This window comes from Elephas maximus, chromosome 17 (assembly GCF_024166365.1).
Source record: "Elephas maximus indicus isolate mEleMax1 chromosome 17, mEleMax1 primary haplotype, whole genome shotgun sequence".
Classification (NCBI taxonomy): domain Eukaryota; kingdom Metazoa; phylum Chordata; class Mammalia; order Proboscidea; family Elephantidae; genus Elephas; species Elephas maximus.
Window position 1 is genome coordinate 49,470,130 of NC_064835.1, and position 20,662 is coordinate 49,490,791.

At 46.4% G+C, this 20,662-nt stretch overlaps 1 protein-coding gene across 4 annotated transcripts in view; it reads right to left on the bottom strand.

Annotated features, from left to right (window-relative positions):
* TCF7L1 (transcription factor 7 like 1) overlaps positions 1-16,525 on the bottom strand; it is a 206,059-nt gene extending 189,534 nt beyond the window's left edge. For 3 of the 4 annotated variants that reach the window (XM_049857621.1, XM_049857618.1, XM_049857619.1), the window contains exons 1-3: positions 16,056-16,403; positions 15,909-15,972; positions 15,518-15,645 (exon numbers count right to left, since the gene is read on the bottom strand). In XM_049857621.1, coding sequence (XP_049713578.1) covers positions 15,518-15,645; positions 15,909-15,972; positions 16,056-16,295 — 432 coding nt within the window. In that variant the 5' untranslated portion in view covers positions 16,296-16,403. Of the gene's footprint in view, positions 1-15,517; positions 15,646-15,908; positions 15,973-16,055 lie in introns of all 4 variants that reach the window. The other variant, XM_049857620.1, reaches the window with a different exon arrangement.
* Positions 16,526-20,662: the final 4,137 nt, after the last annotated feature.

The following is a 20,662-nucleotide window of genomic DNA, read 5'->3' on the forward strand; positions in this document are numbered from 1 at the left end:
GGCTGTGGCCAGAGCCAGCATCCTGTCCCCCGAGACATACTGCGTTCTGAAGGGAAAACGGTGGCCTGTCAGGGGAGCATTCTCCATCCCTCAAGTCTCGAGCTCCTCTCCACACAAGATCCTCTCTTTAAGAACGGGGTCAAAGGAACTGCTTATTAAGTGGCTACTGCAAAGTTCACAAAGCTGTTTTCACCATCCTGTCCCTTCCTGCACCAACTCTCCTTAGAAAAGCCTGGGAACACCACTGTAAAGATTATCTACTTCCCACTTCAAAGCTTTGGCACAGTGTCTCTGCCTATTGCTTGTGCTTCTCCTTGACATAAACATGTCAGGAAAGTGTCAACTGTCAAGTAGAATTACAGAACCCTTTCCTCTCACATTATTGCTGACATCCCCACTACACCTATCCTACAAGCATCCCACCTAGAAGACAGCTTAGAGAATATGATTAAGCGATGACTATATCCAGTTTAGAGTGGGAACTCCAGAACACTTAATTGTGCTCATGAGGAACCTCTACATAGATCAAGAGGCAGTCATTTGAACAGAAAAAGGAGGGATACTTGGTTTAAAGTCAGGAAAGGTATGCGACAGGGTTGTATCCTTTTACCATACTTATTCAATCTGTATGCTGAGCAAATAATTCGAGAAGCTGGACTATATGAAGAAGAATGGGGCATCAGGATTGGAGGAAGACTCATTAACAACCTGCGTTATGCAGATGACACAACCTTGCTTGCAGAAAGTGAAGAGTACTTGAAGCACTTACTAATGAAGATCACAGACCACGGCCTTCAGTATGGATTGCACCTCAACATAAAGAAAACAAAAATCCTCACAAATGGACCAAGAAGCAACATCATGATAAACAGAGAAAAGATTGAAGTTGTCAAGGATTTCATTTTACTTGGATCCACAATCAACACTCGTGGAAGCAGCAGTCAAGAAATCAAAAGATGCATTGCATTGGGCAAATCTGCTGCAAAGGACCTCTTTCAAGTGTTGAAAAGCTACAATGTCACTTTGAGGACTGAGGTGCACCTGACCCAAGCCATGGTATTTTCAGTCACATCATATGCACGTAAAAGCTAGACAATGAATAAGGAAGACCAAAGAAGAATTGATGCCTTTGAATGTGGTGTTGGCAAAGAATATTGAATATACCATGGACTGCCAAAACAAAGAACAAATCTGTCTTGGAAGAAGTACAACCAGAATGCTCCTTATAAGCAAGGATGGCGAGACTGTGTCTTACATACTTTGGACATGTTGTCAGGAGGGATCAGTCCCTGGAGAAGGACATCATGCTTGGCAAGGTACAGGGTCATCAGAGGAGAAGGAGACCCTCAACAAGGTGGACTGACACGGTGGCTGCAACAATGGGCTCAAGCACAACAATTGTGAGCTTGGCGAAGGACCGGGCAGTGTTTCATCCTGTGGTACAGAGGGTCACTATGAGTCGGAATCGACTCAACGGCACCTAACAGCAATAACGTACCCAATTTATACATAAAATAATATTCATGTGTGTGCATGTAAGCGGGGCTGGTCAGGAGCAGGAAGCAGCAGACCCAAGTCAGCAGAGGTATTTGACAATATTACACGTCATGATGTTTAGAGAACCATGTTTTACAACCAACACCATCTTTGAAACTGCAAACAGACCAGCCACTAAAACTCTGACTCCAACCCAGGCAGGGGTGACTAAAAGGGCTTTCTATGTGAAAAAACTCCAAATGCCACTGCAAAGAATGAATACAGAGATATTACTCATCTGTTACTTGTGCACACTATTTCTTTATATTTTGCTCCAAATAGCATTTTCACATCACTTTGGTTGTCAGGAAACCCTGGTGGCATAGTGGTTAAGTGCCTGTTGTCAGGAAACCCTGGTGGCATAGTGGTTAAGTGCTATAGCTGCTAACCAAAAGGTCAGCAGTTCAAATCCACCAGGTGCTCCTTGGAAACTCTATGGGGCAGTTCTACTCTGTCCTATAGGGTTGGTATGAGTTGGAGTTGGCTCGATGGCAACGGGTTTAGTTTTATTTCTGGTTGTTAATTTCCACTGAAGGGAAATGCAGCATTGTAAAACCAGACCACCCATGGCTGAAGCAGTCTGGACCCCTCACTTACTCTCTCAGTCTTAGCCTCCTTGGGGGTAAAATAGAGAGGATGGTATCAAATGCACATAAGATCAGATGCCTAAGAGTTCAATGAGATAATGGTTGTAAACAGTGTGAGAAACAGGGCTGTTTTTTAATATCGATGTGTAAGTGTTCATGCTGTCAACATTCAACAGGTGTTATTTTTTAAAGAGCTATTTTAGGTAACCACCACCTGTCTGTCCGTTTGTCATACTGGTATCTTGTGTCACCACCAGTGACACAAGTATATTTCAAATACCGGCAGGGTCACCCATGATGGACTGCTTTCAGTGGAGCTTCCAGACTGAGAAAGACTAGGAAGAAAGTCCTGGCAAATCTACTTCTAAAAATTAGCCAATGAAAACCCTATGGATCACAACAGATACAGTGCAGGAAGATGAGCCCCCTAGGTTGGAAGGCACTCGAAATACCGTGGTTTCAGCAATGGACTCGAGTATGCCAATTATCGTGACAGTGGCACAGGACCAGGCAACACTTCGTTCTGTTGCACGTGGGGCTGCCATAATTTGGAGCCAACTTTACGGCAGCTAACAGCAACATTTTAGGTAAGGAAGGATTCTGAAGTGCATTGTCTCTGTAGCCCCACTCTCTGCACTGGCTCACTGTGGACTCCCTGAGTGGCCCAGAGGGCAAAGTTCCAGTGAGCACAACTTCCACCATTCAGAAATGCTTGGCCTTGGGCAAGCCAACAACCTTCTTGAGCTTGTGCTCCTCACCTGTGGAGTGGGCTGGATGGTCCCTTTCAGCTCAGGGGACCATAACAAATATCCAAACATCCCTAGAAGGTGTCTATTTTACAATTCCAACTGATTTCAGTGCCCCTGAGACATTATCTTTGGAAGTTACGATAGTTTATTTCCAAGCATCTGAAATCACTACTGCCAACAAATCCGGACTTGTAAATGGATGAGCCTTTCATACCACTCATTCCTGCTTCTTTTGTTTTTCTTCTTCATCATCAGATCCATCTGTTTCTTAATCTCAGTTGTCATCTCTTCATCTCTAACTCATAGCTTTCTGTTTTCCACACGTTTGCTACTGACATGTCTACAAAGAATAGCCCCATTCACCTGATGAGATAGAAGAAATTCATCTCCCTAATATTTGAAACATCCAGACCTCCAGGAGGGCTCAGCTATCCAAGCCAGCTCCCCAGAAGAAAGCTAACCAGGAAGACACCCAGGGGACCCCAAGTGCCTTCCCAACTTCTATCAACTGTACCAGAAGCCCCCTTATTAGTCCTTCCACCATTCTATTTTTTTTTCAGAAAGTGATCACCTGGATGATAATTTTGGAATGGAAAGAAAAAGCACTGAATTCCTAATTTCAAATCTTCTTACACACACACACACACAGAAATGGGGGGGAGGAGCCTAATACATTCTCTGTAATCTTCAAAATAATTCTGTGTAAGGTTAGTAGGTAACTGGAAGGAGGAAATGGGATTATGAATTTCTGGGTCAGCCCACCGAAGGCTACTTAGCTCTTCAGGAGTGTGTACTGCTGGTAAAGGCTTCTACCAGTCCCTCATTCAGGGCTTAGACAAATGTTTATTTGGAAAGGTACATTCTCAGGCCCAGTTTGTGAAGTCAGGAAAAAGTCTACGCTCTCTCCACCCCAGCTGATAACACTGTAGGATTTCTGAACTAGGAAACAAAGTTCAGCTAGAGAGGAGGAGCTAATTACATCAGGCAGGTGTGTGAAGTCAGAACAGGGGATGGGAAAGGCCTTGACTTTGTACTCACAGCCAAGTTTAAATCTTGGAGCTGTCAATTACCAGTAATGTGACCTTGAACAAGATACTTGACCTCCACAAGTCTACTGCCACAGCAGCAAAATGGGGATAACAAGCATCTACCTCCTAGCAGGTCAGGAGTATAAAAAAAAATTAAGGCAGTAGTAGCCCTTGCCAAGGTGCTTTCCAAGCAGGTTGGGGCTATTTATACCCTTCAAGAACAGCAAATGGAAGTGCCCATTTTACCACACATTTGCCAGCACTGAAGAGTCTTATTTAAAAACAGAACCTAACTCAAAATGGATCAAAGACCTAAATATAAAATCTAAAACGATAAAGATCATGGAAGAAAAAATAGGGACAATGTTAGGAGCCCTAATACATGGCATAAACAGTATAGAAAACATTATAAAGAACATAGAAGAAAAACTAGATAACTGGGAGCTCCTAAAAATCAAACACTTATGCTCATCCAAAGACTTCACCAGAAGAGTAAAAAGATTACCTACAGACTGGGAAAAAGTTTCTAGCTATGACATTTCTGATCCGCACCTGATCTCTAAAACCTACATGATACTGCAAAAATTCAACTGCAAAAAGACAAATAACCCAATTAAAAAATGGGCAAAAGATATGAATAGACACTTCACTAAAGAAGACATTCACGTAGCTAACAGATACTTGAGGAAATGTTCACGATCTTAGCCATTAGAGAAATGCAGATCAAAACTACAATGAGATTCCATCTCACTCCAACAACAAGGCTGGCATTAATCCAAAAAACACAAAATAATAGATGCTGGAGAGGCTGCGGAGAGATTGGAACTCTTATACACTGCTGGTGGGAATGTCAAATGGTACAACCACTTTAGAAATCGATTTGGCACTTCCTTAAAAAGCTAGAAATAGAACTACCATACGATCCAGCAGTCCCACTCCTCGGAATATATCCTAGAGAAATAAGAGCCTCTACACGAACAGACATATGCACACCCATGTTTACTGCAGCACTGTTTACAATAGCAAAAACATGGAAGCAACCAAAGTGCCCATCAACGGATGAATGGATAAATAAATTATGGTGTATTCACACAATGGAATACTATGCGTCGATAAAGAATAGTGAGGAATCTATGAAACATTTCATAACATGGAGGAACCTGGAAGGCATTATGCTGAGTGAAATTAGTCAGCTGCAAAAGGACAAATATTTTATAAGACCACTATTATAAGAACTTGAGAAATAGTTTAAACTGAGAAGAAAACATTCTTTTGTGGTTACGAGAGGAGGGAGGGAGGGAGGGAGGGTGGGAGAGGGGTATTCACTAATTAGACAGTAGATGAGAACTACTTTAGATGAAGGGAAAGACAACACACAATATAGGGGAGGTCAGCACAATTGGACTAAACCAAAAGCAAAGAAGTTTCCTGAATAAACTGAATGCTTCGAAGGCCAGTGTAGCAGGGGCAGGGGTCTGGGGACCATGGTTTCAAGGGACATCTAAGTCAACTGGCAAAATAAAATCCATTAACAAAACATTCTGCCTCCCACTTCAAAGAGTGGCATCTGGGGTCTTAAACGCTAGCAAGCAGCCATCTAAGATGCATCAATTGGTCTCAACCCACCTGATCAAAGGAGAATGAAGAACACCAAGGACACATGGTGATTATGAGCCCAAGAGACAGATAGGGCCACATGAACCAGCAACTACATCATCCTGAGACCAGAAGAACTAGATGGTGCCTGGCTACAACCGATGACTGCCCTGACAGGGAACACAACAGAGAACCCCTGAGGGAGCAGCAGAGCAGTGGGATGCAGACCCCAAATTCTCATAAGACCAGACTTAATGGCCTGAGACTGGAAGGACCCCAGTGGTCATGGCCCCCAGACCTTCTGTTGGCCCAGGACAGGAACCATTCCCGAAGCCAACTCTTCAGACATGGATTGGGCTGGACAATGGGTTGGAGAGGGATGCTGGTGAGGAGTGAGCTTCTTGGATCAGGTGGACACTTGAGACTATGTTGGCATCTCCTGCCTGAAGGGGAGATGAGAGGGTGGAAGGGGTTAGAAGCTGGTGAAATGGACATGAAAAGAGAGAGTGGAGGGAGAGAGCAGGCTGTCTCATTAGGGGGAGAGTAATTGGGAGTGTGTAGCAAGGTGTATATGGTTTTTGTGTGAGAGACTGACTTGATTTGTAAACTTTCACTTAAAGCACAATAAAAATTATTTTAAAAAAAACAAAACAGAACCTTGGTTAATTCAATGAGCCAAATATGACTCTTGTTTTAATTAGTGTTTTTTGACTACAGGTGAGGCTGAACGTGGTTTCCCCTATTTGACAGCCATATGTAATTTCTTCTTTAATTTTACGTTTGTGTTTCTTTTGCATTTATATTTATTTTATGCTTAACTTCTACAATTAGGGTGAACACTGGAGCCCTGTTCCTTCTCTAGAACAGAGGTGAAAAGAATGAACTAGAAGTCCAAAATTCTCTAACACGGTTTGAGCACATGGGTGTGAGGTCACTCTCTGTCCCAAGGAGTTACCATCCTTTATTGCTTCCAAAGAAAGTCCTGAAAACAGCCATGCTGAGAAATACATTTTTATGATTTTATTGTCAAACTCTGAAGTGGACTTCTAAACTAAACGTTAATTTTCCTACAAAAATCTGAAGGTTAGCCACACAACGGACAGGAAAGATTTGGGATTTTGAAATTTATTTTAGAACCTTAAAGATATCTGTCAGATTAAGGAACTGAGAGCATCTGGGACAGCTTATGGCTTTTAGAAATACAAAACATTCCAGGGTCGTCCCTCCATATAGAGGAAAAAGCCAAGTTCCCTGCATTCCCGAGTGCCAAGGTTTTGGGAACTGCATTTATTTCATTCTTCTGTAAATCCAATCCAGTTTGGGAGAAGACAGTGGAAAACATGGGACATAACAAACCAAAGCACTAAAAACTTCCTCCAAAAACACATGATAGATGGGCCATTTGGGGCCGTTTTCTACATGCTGTTAAGTGGTCAGGAGTCTCTGGTAGTGCAAATGGTTAACATGTTCAGCTGCTAACCCAAAGTTGGAGGTTCCCGTACACCCAGAGGTACCTTGGAAGAAAGGACTAGTGTTCTACTCCTGAAACATCAGCCACTGAAAATCCTACGGACCACAGTTCTACTCTGAAGCACATGGGCTGTAGTGGTTGGAACCGACTTGCCAGCAACCTTTTTTTAAATTAAGTGGTCAGTCCTTCCCAATTCCCAATTACTTATCACACCCCAAGACCGAACCCCCCCAAAAACTGAACTGCAAACAATTTATATTTTAATTCCCATCCCTGTGTTCTTCAGAATCAGCTACCTCTGACAATAAAAAGAGAAAAAAAATTCCAGGTACATTCTATCTTTTAACTGATGCCAAACATTTCACAAGTTCAAATGTAGCTAAGGTGGGACCAAGATGGCAGAGTAGTCAAATGTAGCTAAAAGCCTCCCAACATATTCAGTTACGTAACAGCGTGTTGAGGAAGGGCCCATAGTCTCCCTGCTGCCAGTATGATTCCAGGACTCCATCCCAGTCAACTTGCCCTTGGTTTTCCTGAGATTATATAATCCAGCCATCCAATGCACACTCCTCTCAATTCCACCAACTCCACCCCTGTATTCTTCTACATCCCCATCTTCAACTCCTGGACTAGTGCATAAAATTGGGAGACACCTACAGTAGGGCATCTTCTATCAGTGAAGTAAAAAGACTGTCTTCTTCCCAAAGTTCTCAATCTCATCTCCTCTTCCTCTTAGCTTGTCCCCCCATTCACCTTCAACCCTGCCCCACAACCCCTACAAACAAGCTCCCACTCTGGCATCCTAAATATACTTTCTCCAATGTCTCAGGCCCTTCCCTCCCTTGTCCTTTCCATAGACAAGCTTCTTAAATGGGTTGTCTAGGTGAAAACTCTGGTGGCATAGTGGTTAAGTGCCACGACTGCTAACCAAAAGGTCAGCAGTTCAAACGCACTAGGTGCTCCTTGGGAACTATGGGGCAGTTCTACTCTGTCCTATAGGGTCGCTATAAGTCGGAATCAACTCAACAGCATCGGGTTTGGTCAACGGGTTTTAGAGTGTTAGGTTACAGCAGACATCTTTCAGGTTCTGGCAAATAGACAGAATGAGGTGTATAAAGTACAGAGGGTTAGAGATGGGACCACTCACAACTGAGGGAGTCTGGTTTGAGACTCTGGCTGAGGAGCCACACCCCAAGATGTCCCTACTGGAAAGCACTGAGGTAGTCTCTGCTTCCCTATCTTCATCACTGCCACTTACCTAGAACACTTCTCTCCATAAAAACAAAACAAAACCCGTTGCTGTTGAAGTCAATTCCAACTCATAGCAACCCTACAGGACAGAGTAGAACTGCTCCATAGGGTTTCCGAGGAGCGCCCAGTGGATTCGAACTGCCGCCCTTTTGTTTAGCAGTCGTAGCTCTTAACCACTGCACCACCAGGGCTCCATGTTGCTGTTTTCGGTGTCATCAAGTCAGTTCCGATTCACAGCTCCACAGGCACCAATAATTTCCCAAGTGCTGAATTCCCAAAGCTCCTCTAGATTCTTCAATCCTCTTGTCCCCCTCTGTGGCATCTGACACTGATGACCACTGCACCCCTTTTCTTCCACTTCAGCTTCTTTGACATCACAGTACCAAAATGCTCCCCTACCTTGCCAAGTGCTCCATTCTAACCTCCTTCAACTATTTCCTTCCCAGCTCTGAGCACCTTCCCTTCTTCTCTTACTTCCTTAGAAACATGGCCCACTTGCTGCGGTTTCACCTCTCCCTCAACATCCCCTCAAGCCCAACGTGTCTCCATGAAACTCAGCAGGTCCTCCCAGTGAGAGCCTCTCAATTGACTATGCGGGCTGTGCTATCGCCAAAATATTCACTGAGTATCCGTCCTACAAAGACAGAAGGCCAGGGCCCCAACTGCAAGAAGCCATTCCTCCTCGTCATCCAGACCCATCCACTTTTTATCCCCAACGCCAGCTCCATTCCTCCACCCCCAACCAAACCAAAAACCAAACCCACTGCCGTCAAGTCGGTTCCGGTTCCGACTCATAGCAACCCTACAGGAAGGAGTAGCACTGCCCCATAGCTTTTCTACAGAATACCTGGCAGATCCGAACTGTCAACCTTTTGGTTAGCAGCTGTAGCTCTTAACCACTATGCCACCAGGGTTTCACTCACACTCACACACACACACACACACACTCAGGTCCATCCCACTCTCTCCCATCCTATCTTTTCTAAGGTCTTTTTACCTCACCCCTGGATGCCTGTGAACCTAGTGTCTAGCTCCTTCCAGGTCCTCCCCAACTCCAGTCTGCCATTATTTTTCTAAGCACTCACACAAGTCGCATCACTTCCCAGCAAAAACTTTTGAAGGCTCCCTGCTGCCTTTTGAATAAGACCAGATTCCTTCTGGCATTCGAGGCCTCCCAAGCCCTGGCCCCTTATCCTTCCAGGCAAATGGAATAACCTCTATTACCCCAAAAAAGCTCTGAGCTTTTCCCCCTCCCTGCCTTTTCTCTCCTTCTGCCAGCCTCGGTCTCCACCTCCAGAGGGGTGTGAAGGAGGGCTTCCCCTTTCCATTCTAAATAACAGTGTACTGTACTAGTCATTTTTATAACTGATTGGGATTATTTTGAATTAAAGAATAAATGACTCTCAACAAGTTTAAAACCACCTCCACTCCTTGTCTTCCTCGATCATCCCAGACTAAAACAATTTTTCTCTTTATACTCTGAAAATTCTTCTCGGGGTCTGTTTATTGTCTCTTAACACAGACTTCCTACTGTAGTGGTTTTTGCTATTACTACATCTCCCTAACTCAACTGTTAAATCCTTCAGGGCAAAGGCTGGCTCTAATTCATCCTATCTCCCATGCTTCCTTAGCCACTTCCCATGAGAGGTCCTCAATAAACATCAGATGAATCCAACCCCACTGCCATTGAGTTAATTCTGACTCTCATAACGACCCTATAGGGAACAGCAGAATTGCCCCATAGTTTTCAAGGAGCGCCTGGTGGATTCCAGCTGCCAACCTTTTGGCTAGCATCCACAGCACTTAACCACTACGCCACCAGGGTTTCCAAACTTCAGATGAAGAAGTTACAAGTTAATCTTAAGGATGTCAATGTAAATTTTCCCAGCTTAGCAAGTAAATGTTGCCTCTATACTGGAATCTACCACCCATCTGTCAGTTTGTTGTACTGTGGTATTTCAAATACCAGCAGGACTACCCACGGTGGACAAGTTTCAGCGGAGATTCCAGATTAAAATAGACTAGGAAAAAAGACCCGGCAATATACTTTCAAAAATCAGCCAACAAAAACTGTACGGATCACAAGAACATTGTTCGATATAGTGCTGGAAGATGAGCCCCTTAGGTTGGAAAGTACTATACAATGGCTTCAACAGCGCACTCAAACATACCAATAACCACGAAGATGGCACAGGACAGGACAACGTTTTATACACGTAAATACATATACATAAAGTGTTTTATGTATATATAAACATTTTATATAAGGTTGCTATGAGTCGGAGCTGGTTCTACAGTAAGTAACAACAACCGACTAGAATATAAGTAGGCTCTCCCTATGAATTATTTAAAATAATCACTTAAATTCTTTTTTATTCCAAAATTTTTACAACTACACGCATCACTGTGAATGCTGGAACACTGTTAAATGCTAAATTTTCTTCTGTGCTAACCTGCTTTCACATCAAGAATTCCTAGAAGTGTGATCGCTGAAAAACAAAATCAAACTACAACTTCCCAAAATTTAACAAAGCAAGTCAGGTATTCCCTGCCAGATCCACCCACCCAAAGGAAAATAACCGTCAGGGTTTGAATTCCTCCATATAGTTTGCCACCAATCCTCATCCCAGCAATCCAAGTGCCAAAACTTCAGCAAGGCGGGCAGGGCCCTCTCAAAAGTTTGCTCCCTGTGAAAAGCCCTCATTAAACCCTGAGTTATATTTAGAAAAAAATGGAACAAAAGTTATATTTAGATGAAATGGCTTAAAAGAATTTTACCAAAAGCAGGATGTTTTACTAATCTTCCCAAAGAAGAAGTTTTCCTTAGCTTTTTACATGTAATTCCTAAAAAGAGAATATGCACATGAAAGATTCCTGCTTGGGTCCCCTAGGCCGTCGCCAAGGCTGCCCACAGTAAACGGTGGGGTGCAAGGGACAAAAAAACTGAGTACACGTGTTTGAAGAACACTGTTTCATATGCAAGTTTAGTTGCGATGCTCTGAGAGGGATGTGAACAACTTGAAGCTTCAGCTGCACCAAACCAACCAAACCCATTGCTGACAAGTCAATTTCAATTCATGGCGACCCCACGTGTTACAGAGTAGAACTGCTCCCTAGGGTTTTCTTGGCTGTTATCTTTATAGCCAAGCCTTTCTTTTGTAGCACCACTGTGTGGATTCAAACCTCCAGTCTTTAGGTTAATAACCAAAAAAAACCCCAAACCCGTGGCCATCGGCTCCACTGCGACTCACGGCGACGCTGTAGGAGAGAGCAGAACTGCCCCATAGGGTTTCCAAGGAGCAACTGGTGGATTCGAACTGCCAACCTTTTGGTTAGCAGCTGAACGCTTAACGACTGCACCATAGTCTAGCACAAACCATTTGTGCCACTCAAGGACTTTTTGAGCTGCACAAAAACCTGTTGTCATCGAGTTGATTCCTACTCATAGCCATCCTAAGCTGCACAGTAGCTCTTAAATTCATAAATGACATGAAACCTAGAAACTCCCTCAACGTCGACCTAGGAATGTTCTTTTCCAAAATATTTTTTCACACGCACAGCTCAACTCCTCTCTCCTCTGTATCACTCTGTGGCTAGCCTGCTGAGCCACAGTAAACATTTGGGGGCGGGGGCGCTATAATTAGTGTTGAACTATTTCTGACACTCACTTTCTTCTGTGGTGACTTACACTTCCCTAATAAAATTCTAATCAACAGCACCAAGGAATGAAAGAATACTCCTCAGAGTGACTACCTGAAATCATGAAAAGTGACCAAACTCACCGCCAGCAAGTTGATTTTGACTCACAGCAACCCTACAGGACAAAGTAGAACCACCTCATAAGGTTTCCAAGGAGTGCCTGAAGGATTCAAACTGCCTACCTTTTGGTTAGCAGCAGTAGCTCTTAACCACTACACCACCAGGGTTTCCCTGGGGGCTGCAAATCGGAATCAATCATGGCTCAGAGGCTCAGCACACACACCAGGCTAAGAGGGCCAAGTGTCTACAGGGGCTTCTCTAAAAAGCCTCAGGCAAAGGCCACTTCTCAGTCTTCCAGCCAATAGACTGCAGGGCAAAAGTGATGCAGGCCAGGCTGTAAAATGGCTCCCCCCACACCCTGTGTGTGCGGCAGGGGTTAGGCCAGTGGGTGAGGGTGCTGAAGTCCTGCGCCTCCCAGTCCCAGAGTCAATTAACACCCCGAAGTGCTCCAGCCAATCCCCTCCCCCCTCCCAACTTGGCTCCTGCCTTGAGGTTTCCAGAAAGCGTTAGAACAAAAGAGAACTGGAGTCACCCAATTTTATACCACCACTAGGCTTTGGAAACCCTGGTGGCGCAGCGGTTAATAGTTCAGCTGCTAACCAAAAGGTCGGCAGTTGGAATTCACCAGGCGCTTCTTGGAAACCCTATGGGCCAGTTCTACTCTGTCCTATAGGGTTGCTATGGGTCGGAATCAACTTGACGACAATGGGTTTGGTTTTTTTTTTTGGTTAGGCCTTAGAGCAGGAAAGCCTAAGGATGTGCAATTCTGAGTTGAAACAAGAAAAGGTCTAGGATGCTACAAAGAGAGACCAGATCCTAAATCCCAGAATCGGCCAGCCTCCTCCCTTCTCCGCCACTTCATACCTATCTTCATTCATTTTGCCAGGCTGGGAACCCCACAGAGGGCCACTTTGTGGTCACCTTCAGTTTGCCCACAGGGAGAATTACATTAATCACATTAGTACAGTTGTCAAGTGGAAACGCATCAGCAACCCTACAGTTCTGACAATCAAGTGCTCAAGTGTTTCCTTACTTGCTTTCCTGACTGCCTATGGCTGCCAAGGTCAGGGTCAAAGTAGCAGGTTCTCCGGAGCTGATCTAAAGGTTGGAAACCTCCCCAATACATTGATGAACTTTGTACCCAGGTAGGCCTAGCACAATGACAGGCACACACCAGATGCTGTCGCCCTCGAGTGGATTCCGACTCACGGTGACCCCAAGTGTGTCAGAGAAGAACTATGCTCCATAGGGTTTTCAATGGCCGATTTTTTTTTTTTTTTTTTTAGATTGCTAGGCTTTTTTTGAGGCACCTCTGGGTGGACTTGAACCTCCAACCTTTTGGTTAGCAGCCAAGCACATTAACCGTTTGCACCTCCCATGGGCACCTAAGAGGCACAGAAATGTGGGGGAATTCACTGGAAGACATGATGTAGGTATAAGGAAGTGGGACAGGACACACACAAGTTAAGCCCCTTAGAGAGGGTCACAGCAGTAAAGCGAGGGTCTCAGCAGGCTGGAAAGGGGCACATGGGCCAGGAAAGGGACGAGCAAGGATGGTCAGGCACCCAGAGGGCTAATGTGGGCTTTCCCAAGGAGGGTCCAAAATCTCACACAGGCCTGGTCTAGTAATCAAGAATCCCCAGGGCCACCAAGAATCAGCCTTTGGAAGTTCCTAGACTATATAAGAGGGTAGAAGGCAGGGTGGCTGGGAAGGGCCAACACAAATGAAAAACGTGTCCCACTTGGGCTGTTCCTAGCAGCAGATGGAAGAGAGGCAGTTGTCAGAGCCAACGCCCAAGATTTTGAACCAGAGAAGCTGGAAGGTTCAAAACGTCCTAAGGAGAAATGGGCTTGCAGCAGAAACAGCCTGCTAAGGAGGGTAATGACCAATCACTTCCGACATTTTTGGTGGCTTTTTCTGCACCAGGACCTGGCTCGGGCTGGCAGACCTGACCTCTTTTCTCCATCCAAACGGTAAACTTTGGTGGCATAACACCCCTCCCCGCAAAGTTACCACTACTGAAACTCAGAACTGAGCAGCCTGAGGGCATGGGAAGGAGTCAGGGAAGACAGCTTTAAGTTGTGGCAGCTTGTTTTTGCTCAACTTCTACCTCAACGTTTTTTTTCTTTTCACAGGAATAAGAAGAGCAAGAGCCAGAGGCCCATATATGGCTTTAGCCTCAAAGGTCACACTATTCAGGACCTCCCGGGGTGCTGAGCCCAACAAGGCCAAAGCTATGGGGGTCGTCCTGCTTCAACCAAGAAAGTTGTGTGGTTCTGTTGTTCCCTACTAAGGCAGCCCCCGCCCCCATACCCCATTAAGAGTGACCCCATGGCACCTACAGTTGATGCCACTGCTCTTGGCAAACCGCCCATTCAGCACCGAGAGTGTCCCGGGAGACCCTTTAATTACGATCATGATTAAGAACAGTTTGAGCACAAGGTCGGTTTCCTTGGGCCCCTATCCTAAAGCGCCTCCCCCTCCACCCCACCCGCATAATCTAGAATGAACTGGCAGGCATTGAGAAACTGGGAGACATGCAAAGAACGAATACAGAGGGCGTCGCGCCCAGGCGGCAGTGCGCAGGGGCCTGGCACATAGTAGGCAGGCGCTCACTCAAGACTTGCCATCAGACGGAACACCTGGGCACGGGGCCCGGGTGTGGAGTGGCAGTTCGGGGGACACAAAGCCCTCGCGGGGCCCTGGCTGCGCCCATCGCGACGCAAGGGGGTGGGCGTTTAGGGCCACAGAGGGGAAAGAAGGAATCTGCCCTCATTTGCACGTCGTCTGGGGCCCAGTCAATTTGCTTAATCACCGCTCTAAATGCCAGCGCGCAGCACACAATGCGCGCCCATTAACAGGTCTAAAGTGTCGCAGCGCTTACTTTAAATGAGAAAAGCCGGCAACAAAGGAGGAAAAAGCCAAGTTCCTCAACTTGAAGAATGCCTTGAGTCGCCCTCCAAATCATTTCGGCGAGTTTAAATATGTCGAAATCTGCAGAAAAGTTGAGGTCCCAGTGCGAGGGCTGGGGGCTGGGGAGGGTTTGTGAAAACCCGCCACCAGTACTAGGCTTCTTAGAAGCCAGCTCAGAGCAGCCCAGAGAAGCAGTCGGGGGAAGTAACGTCGCCAATCCGGGTCCCGCGGTCCCTTGCCCGACTGCCAGGGAAAGCTGACTGATTTCCAGCAAGGAAGGCAAGACCCCCAGAAGCGGGCACAAATCCAAGTTTTCCCCTGCTACAAGCAAAGAATTTTGGAGGCCAAGGAAGACCCCAAAGGTGGACCCCAAAGTATCTCTCCCGCAAAAGTAGATCCTTTAAAGTTACTTTAGTTCTTCCAGGCACTGGCCAGCGCAGCCAAACGCTCCGGGGCAGCAACTTCGCGCCTCCGCCACCACCGAGCAGTTAACTCCACGAACAAGTTCTGCCCCGGCTCCCCGGCTCCGCGCAGGACCGCCCCATCCCCCACCCATGGCCGAGCCCGGGGGCGCTTCCCGCGGCCCCGGCCTCCCACCGCTTCGGCGCGGCCCGACGGCCACTCACCGTGCGCGCTCCTCCGGGAGACAGGGGACCGTTCGGGAGATACGGGCTGCTCAGGTCCGGGATCATCAGGAAGGGGTACCCAGGGTAGGGGGGCCCCTTAAAGAACGCGCCGTCCTGGGGCCTTCTCACTGCGGGCAAAACAAGGCACGGGTGAGGCTGGGGTCCCCCGGGCAGCGCCGTGGCTGGAGACGTGGCTGAGGGCCGGGGACCAAGCGCCCCTCACGCGCGCCCCAGGGCGGCCGCTGCGGAGAGGACTCGCTGGAGGGCTTGGGAATGGACACGGGGGCGAGAACTGGTGGGCGGCCAGAGCCGAGGCGCGGAGCGCAGCGGGGTCCCGGCCAAAGGCCAGGGGCGAAGCGCTGAAGCGGGTGCTGCCTGGGTGGGCACGTACCTTCGGCGAAATAGTCCCGCGGCTTCTGGAAAGCGTCCCGGGCGGGCTGCGGACGCCTCTCCGCCTGCGAGGAGACACAAAGGCGCGGGCGGGTGAGCGGGAGCGGGGCTGGGGTCCCCGGGGGGCGGGCCGCGGAAGCCTCCTTACCTCCGAATCCGAGCTGCTGCTCTGGTTCTCTGACTCGTTGACCAGCGACGACTTGACCTCGTCCAGGTCCCGCTGCGCCGAGGCGCTGTCGCTGCTCGGTTCCTGCTCCTCGCTCCCCTCGTCCTGGAAGGGGATCAGCTCGTCGTTCGCCCCGAGGTCGTCTCCTCCGCCCGCCGCTCCGGCGCCCGAGCCGCCGCCTCCCCCGCCGCCGCCCGCGCCGCCGCCACCGAGCTGGGGCATGGTGGGCCGCGGGCCGGGGCCGCGCTCTCGGAGCCCCTCGTCGCCCGCGCCCGGCCCGGCCCGCCCCGCGCCTTCCTCAGCTCCCGGGCCCGCTCCGCTCGCCGCCGCCGCAGCAACAAACTTTGACAGGGCGTGGCCCGGCGGGGGCGGCTCGGCTCCGGCTCCTCTGGCGGCGCCGAGCCCGGAGCTCCCCAACTCGCCGCCGCTGCCGCCTGCTCGGCCGGGGCGTCCCAGCGCGGGCCCGCCGGGGAGGGGCGAACGGGGCGGGAGGGAGGGACCGCTGCGCCCGGCGAGGGGGCCGGAGGGAGGAGCCCCGGCTGCAAGCTGACACCCGCGCGCCTCGCGGAACCCGGAGAGCCTCGGCGCGCGCGCGCACACACAAACACACACACTCACGCTTGCACACCACTCACTCACACCTTCCGGGGGCTACGCCTCCCTGCGGCGAGCCCAGCCCCCACCCTAGCCTAGTCCGGCACTACCCCCGCGAACCGCCGGAGTCTTCCCCCACCGCTCCGCATCCCCTAACTTTCTTCTAAGAAGCCCCAGAACTCCGCGTCGGCTGCGCACTCCCCACAGGATTGGCGCACTGGCAGGCGGCACTGCCCCCTGCGGGAAAGCCTCGGACACGCAGACCGGCCTCGGACAGTCCCAACTGCCTGGAGTCCCCTGGAGCGCGGGATCCGGCCCGCCATGGTCGCGCTCGCCAGATGGAGAGGGCAAGGTTTGGGGAAATTTATGGCACCCCAAAATATGCGAGGCGGCCTTCTACTTGTCTTTCCTGTGGGGTTCCAACCCTCCCCTAGCTCAGGTTTTCGACTTTGTCCAGGTGTCCAGGGTGACCTCCTGCTGAAATTGCGAAGGTTTCTCCCCTCCCCGGTAGTTCAGGACTAGGTCAGGAATCGCTAACTCACGGTTTTAGGTTGAGAAGAGGTTCGGATTCGGTTCGTTGGGAGGAAAAATGTACCCAATGAGCAGTGAAGCCATTCACAAAGCTGCCTTGGTTGCCAGTGAACATAGGAAAAACATCCAGCCAGCCTCATACTTAAAGAAATGCCGATTATAATCGCATTTAGATATGATCTCTCTCCAATCAGTTCAGCAAAGTTTTAAAAAGTGGATACTATCTAGTGTCATCCCAAGTGGGAAGCTAGTGGTTAACGGCATAAATTTTAAAAGCAGACCACGGCAGTAAGGGAACATCCCAAATTGGAGCTTTCTGTTTTTTTTTTTTTTTTTTTTTACAGAGATACTGGCACGTGTGGACAGAGCCGCATACACAGAGAAGCTCAAAGCAGCAGAGGACTCGTCAAGATGAGTTCTAGGTCTTTCTTAGAGTGAGATTCTGTCAGCAACCTGCTCAACAGAGTGAGACCCCGTCACGTTAACAGGCTAGAAGGATTTTGGAGAAATATTCATAAATGAAACAGTGTCTATGACACTCTTTTTTTGTGTTGTCTTTAAAAAAGCTACATAGTATGTTTCTGCATTGAAAAAAAAAATACTGGCACAATGCGCATAACAAATTATTAAGAGCATTTCTGAGGAAGACCATGAGGGAAAAGAGAGGGACAGTTTTGTTTTCTAACTTTCTACTCTATTTCATTGTGTATTTACCACAAGCAGGTATGCCCTTTCTGTTTTGTTTTGTAAATACAGTTAATATATGAATTCGGTCTCGTAAAACTTTTTCAAACAACATACATGTATCTTTAGCATCTTGAGGAGAAAGTGAAAATGTCCCCCCAGTGAACCACTGTTAATAGTTTGATGTATATCCTTCCAGATGTTTTCCTAGGCAGCTGTGTACATATGTAAGTGCATATACAAAGACTCAGATTTGTTTTTACATAAAAAGAATTATATTGTTTGTATTGTTGTGTGATGTTATTTTTGTAAGTCTTTCAAAGTTAGAGGCTTTTTCCTGTAGCTACTGTAACAAATCACCACAAACTGGGTTGCTGAAAACAACAGAAATTTATTCTCTCACAGTTTGGAGGCCAGAAGTCAGAAATCAGTTTCACTGAGGAAAATCAAGGTGTCAGCAGAGCCCCACTCCCTCCCCAGGCTCTAAGGAATAATCTTTTCCTTGCCTCTTGCAGCTTTTTAATGGCTGCTACCATTCCTTAATTTGTGGTCATATCATTCCAGTCTCTACCTGTGTGGTCACATTGCCTTCTCTTCCATCTGTGTCAAATCTCCCTCTTGTAAGGAAACTTGCGATGGCCTCTAGGTCCCATCTAGATAATCCAGGATAATCTCACCGTGGCAAGATCCTTAATTTAATCACATCTGCAAATATCCTTTGTCCTTATAAAGTAACAGGTTCCAGGGATTAGATTGTGGACATATCTTTGTATACCATCATTAGCCAACCACACCTTGCAACCTCGAAGAAATGCAAATTAAACAACATAGAGATAACACTTTTCATCTATCAGATTGGCAAAGGTAGAAAAGAATGGTAACACCCAGCATTGGCCCTTGTACTGAGAAACACTTAGAGCTACTGGGTGTGCCATTGTGCAACATTTCTGAAGGGAAGTTGGGCAATACCTATGAAAAACCTTTAAAAGTGTAAACGCTTTGACTCGGCAATGTATTTCTAGGATTTTATACTAAGGAAATAACCAAGTACGCAAATAAACCTGTAGGACTGTGTTCTTCACAGTGTTATTTATAACAGTGAGAAGTTGAAAACAATCTCAATGTCTCCAAATAGGAATTGTTAAATAAATCATGGTGCACTTATCCAATGGAATGCTATAACACTGTGGAAATATTTTTGTTAATATGAAAAGAGGTTCATGATAGTGAGTGAAAGTGGCATATTAAAATTAACAAGTATGGATTTCTGCTTCCCATTCTAATGGAGTATTCATATCAGATTGACCCCTCCACCAAGAACAATAAACGCTGGATAAAATGCCAAAATAACAACAAAAAAAAACCCAGTTGATTTGAAGGCATCGTGATCAGCCAAGTCAGCCAAAACTTGAGGAACCAAGATCCCAGAGAGAAGGGAAGTTCACTGAAGTGACTTTCTATTCGTTGCTGCTTTATCTGCACAGGGCATTTGGTGATTTGTAGCACCAGGCCTAGAAGCCAGACAAAAAGCAATTGTCTAGAGCAGGGATGGGCAAACTGCAACCCACAGTCTAATTTTGTACGGCCTCTTAGCTAGTAACAGATTTTAAACATTTTTACATGGTTGAAAAAATCAAGAGAAGGATAGTATTCTGTGACACATGAAAATTGTATGAAATTGAAATTTCTGTGTTAATGACTAAAATTTTGTTAGAACATAGCCATGGTCAATAGTTGACATATTGTCTGTGGCATATCTATCTATGGCAGAATTTAGTGGTTACAGCAGAGATTGTATGTAGTACTCTCAGTGATTCACACTGCTGTTCAGTGTACTACAAATCACAATGGCACTGTGATAACCTGGCAGCATTTCAAGTGTCATGTTTATTACTGTACCATGACAGTTCATTTTTTTTAATTACCAGTGTATACCCCTAATGTCAAAAAAATAAAAATAGACTTCGAATGTCATGCTTTTAAGGTACAGTAGAATGAGGATTATTTTGTTAGATGGGAGAACATTGTGTTTGTCATGTAATGACATCAGCAATGCTAAAAGAATATATGTCAGCATTACCAAATTAAGTACTCATCACATTTTTTTCAACGGACAGAAAAGCAATGGTCAGGAAAATTGAAAACAGTATCTCTTCACAGCAAAATTTCTTCACACAGTAAGTTTCCCAAGGGTTTCTTTGTTTGCCAAGCAAGGAAAGTTGTTTGTTGGTGATGGATTAATTAAATTGTATTTGATTGCAGCAGCCAAAGAAGTGTCTGCAGAGAAAATAAACTTGTTTTAATACTGTTAGCCTCTTGCCATTGCTTAAAGAGTCGAGGACATTGAGACCAACATCAATAGTCAATTTAAAAAAAGACCAATGATTACAACTGGTTTTCCTTGGCTTTTGATGAATTGAGAGATGTTGATGAACTATTCAGTTATTGCTTACTCATAAGTTCATGCTGAGTTTGAAGTGACTAAAGAGTTAGCCTTTGATGAGAAAATACTAAATTAAGTACAACCTGAAGTGGAATCTGCTAAGATGTGTTATAACTGATAGAGGTAAATATATGTGTAAGGCAGAAAAAGGGTTAGTTGGACAAATTTACAAAGCTTATGAAAATGTGAGGTGTTTATAAATTATCATACCTATCATGTTATTCATCAGCAAATATATTGTAGATAATACTTGAATCTACTGTGTGTTATTGAACCAGTAGTGTCAATAATGAACTTTACATGCTTTCATAGATTTTACTATCATCGGCTTGGTGAG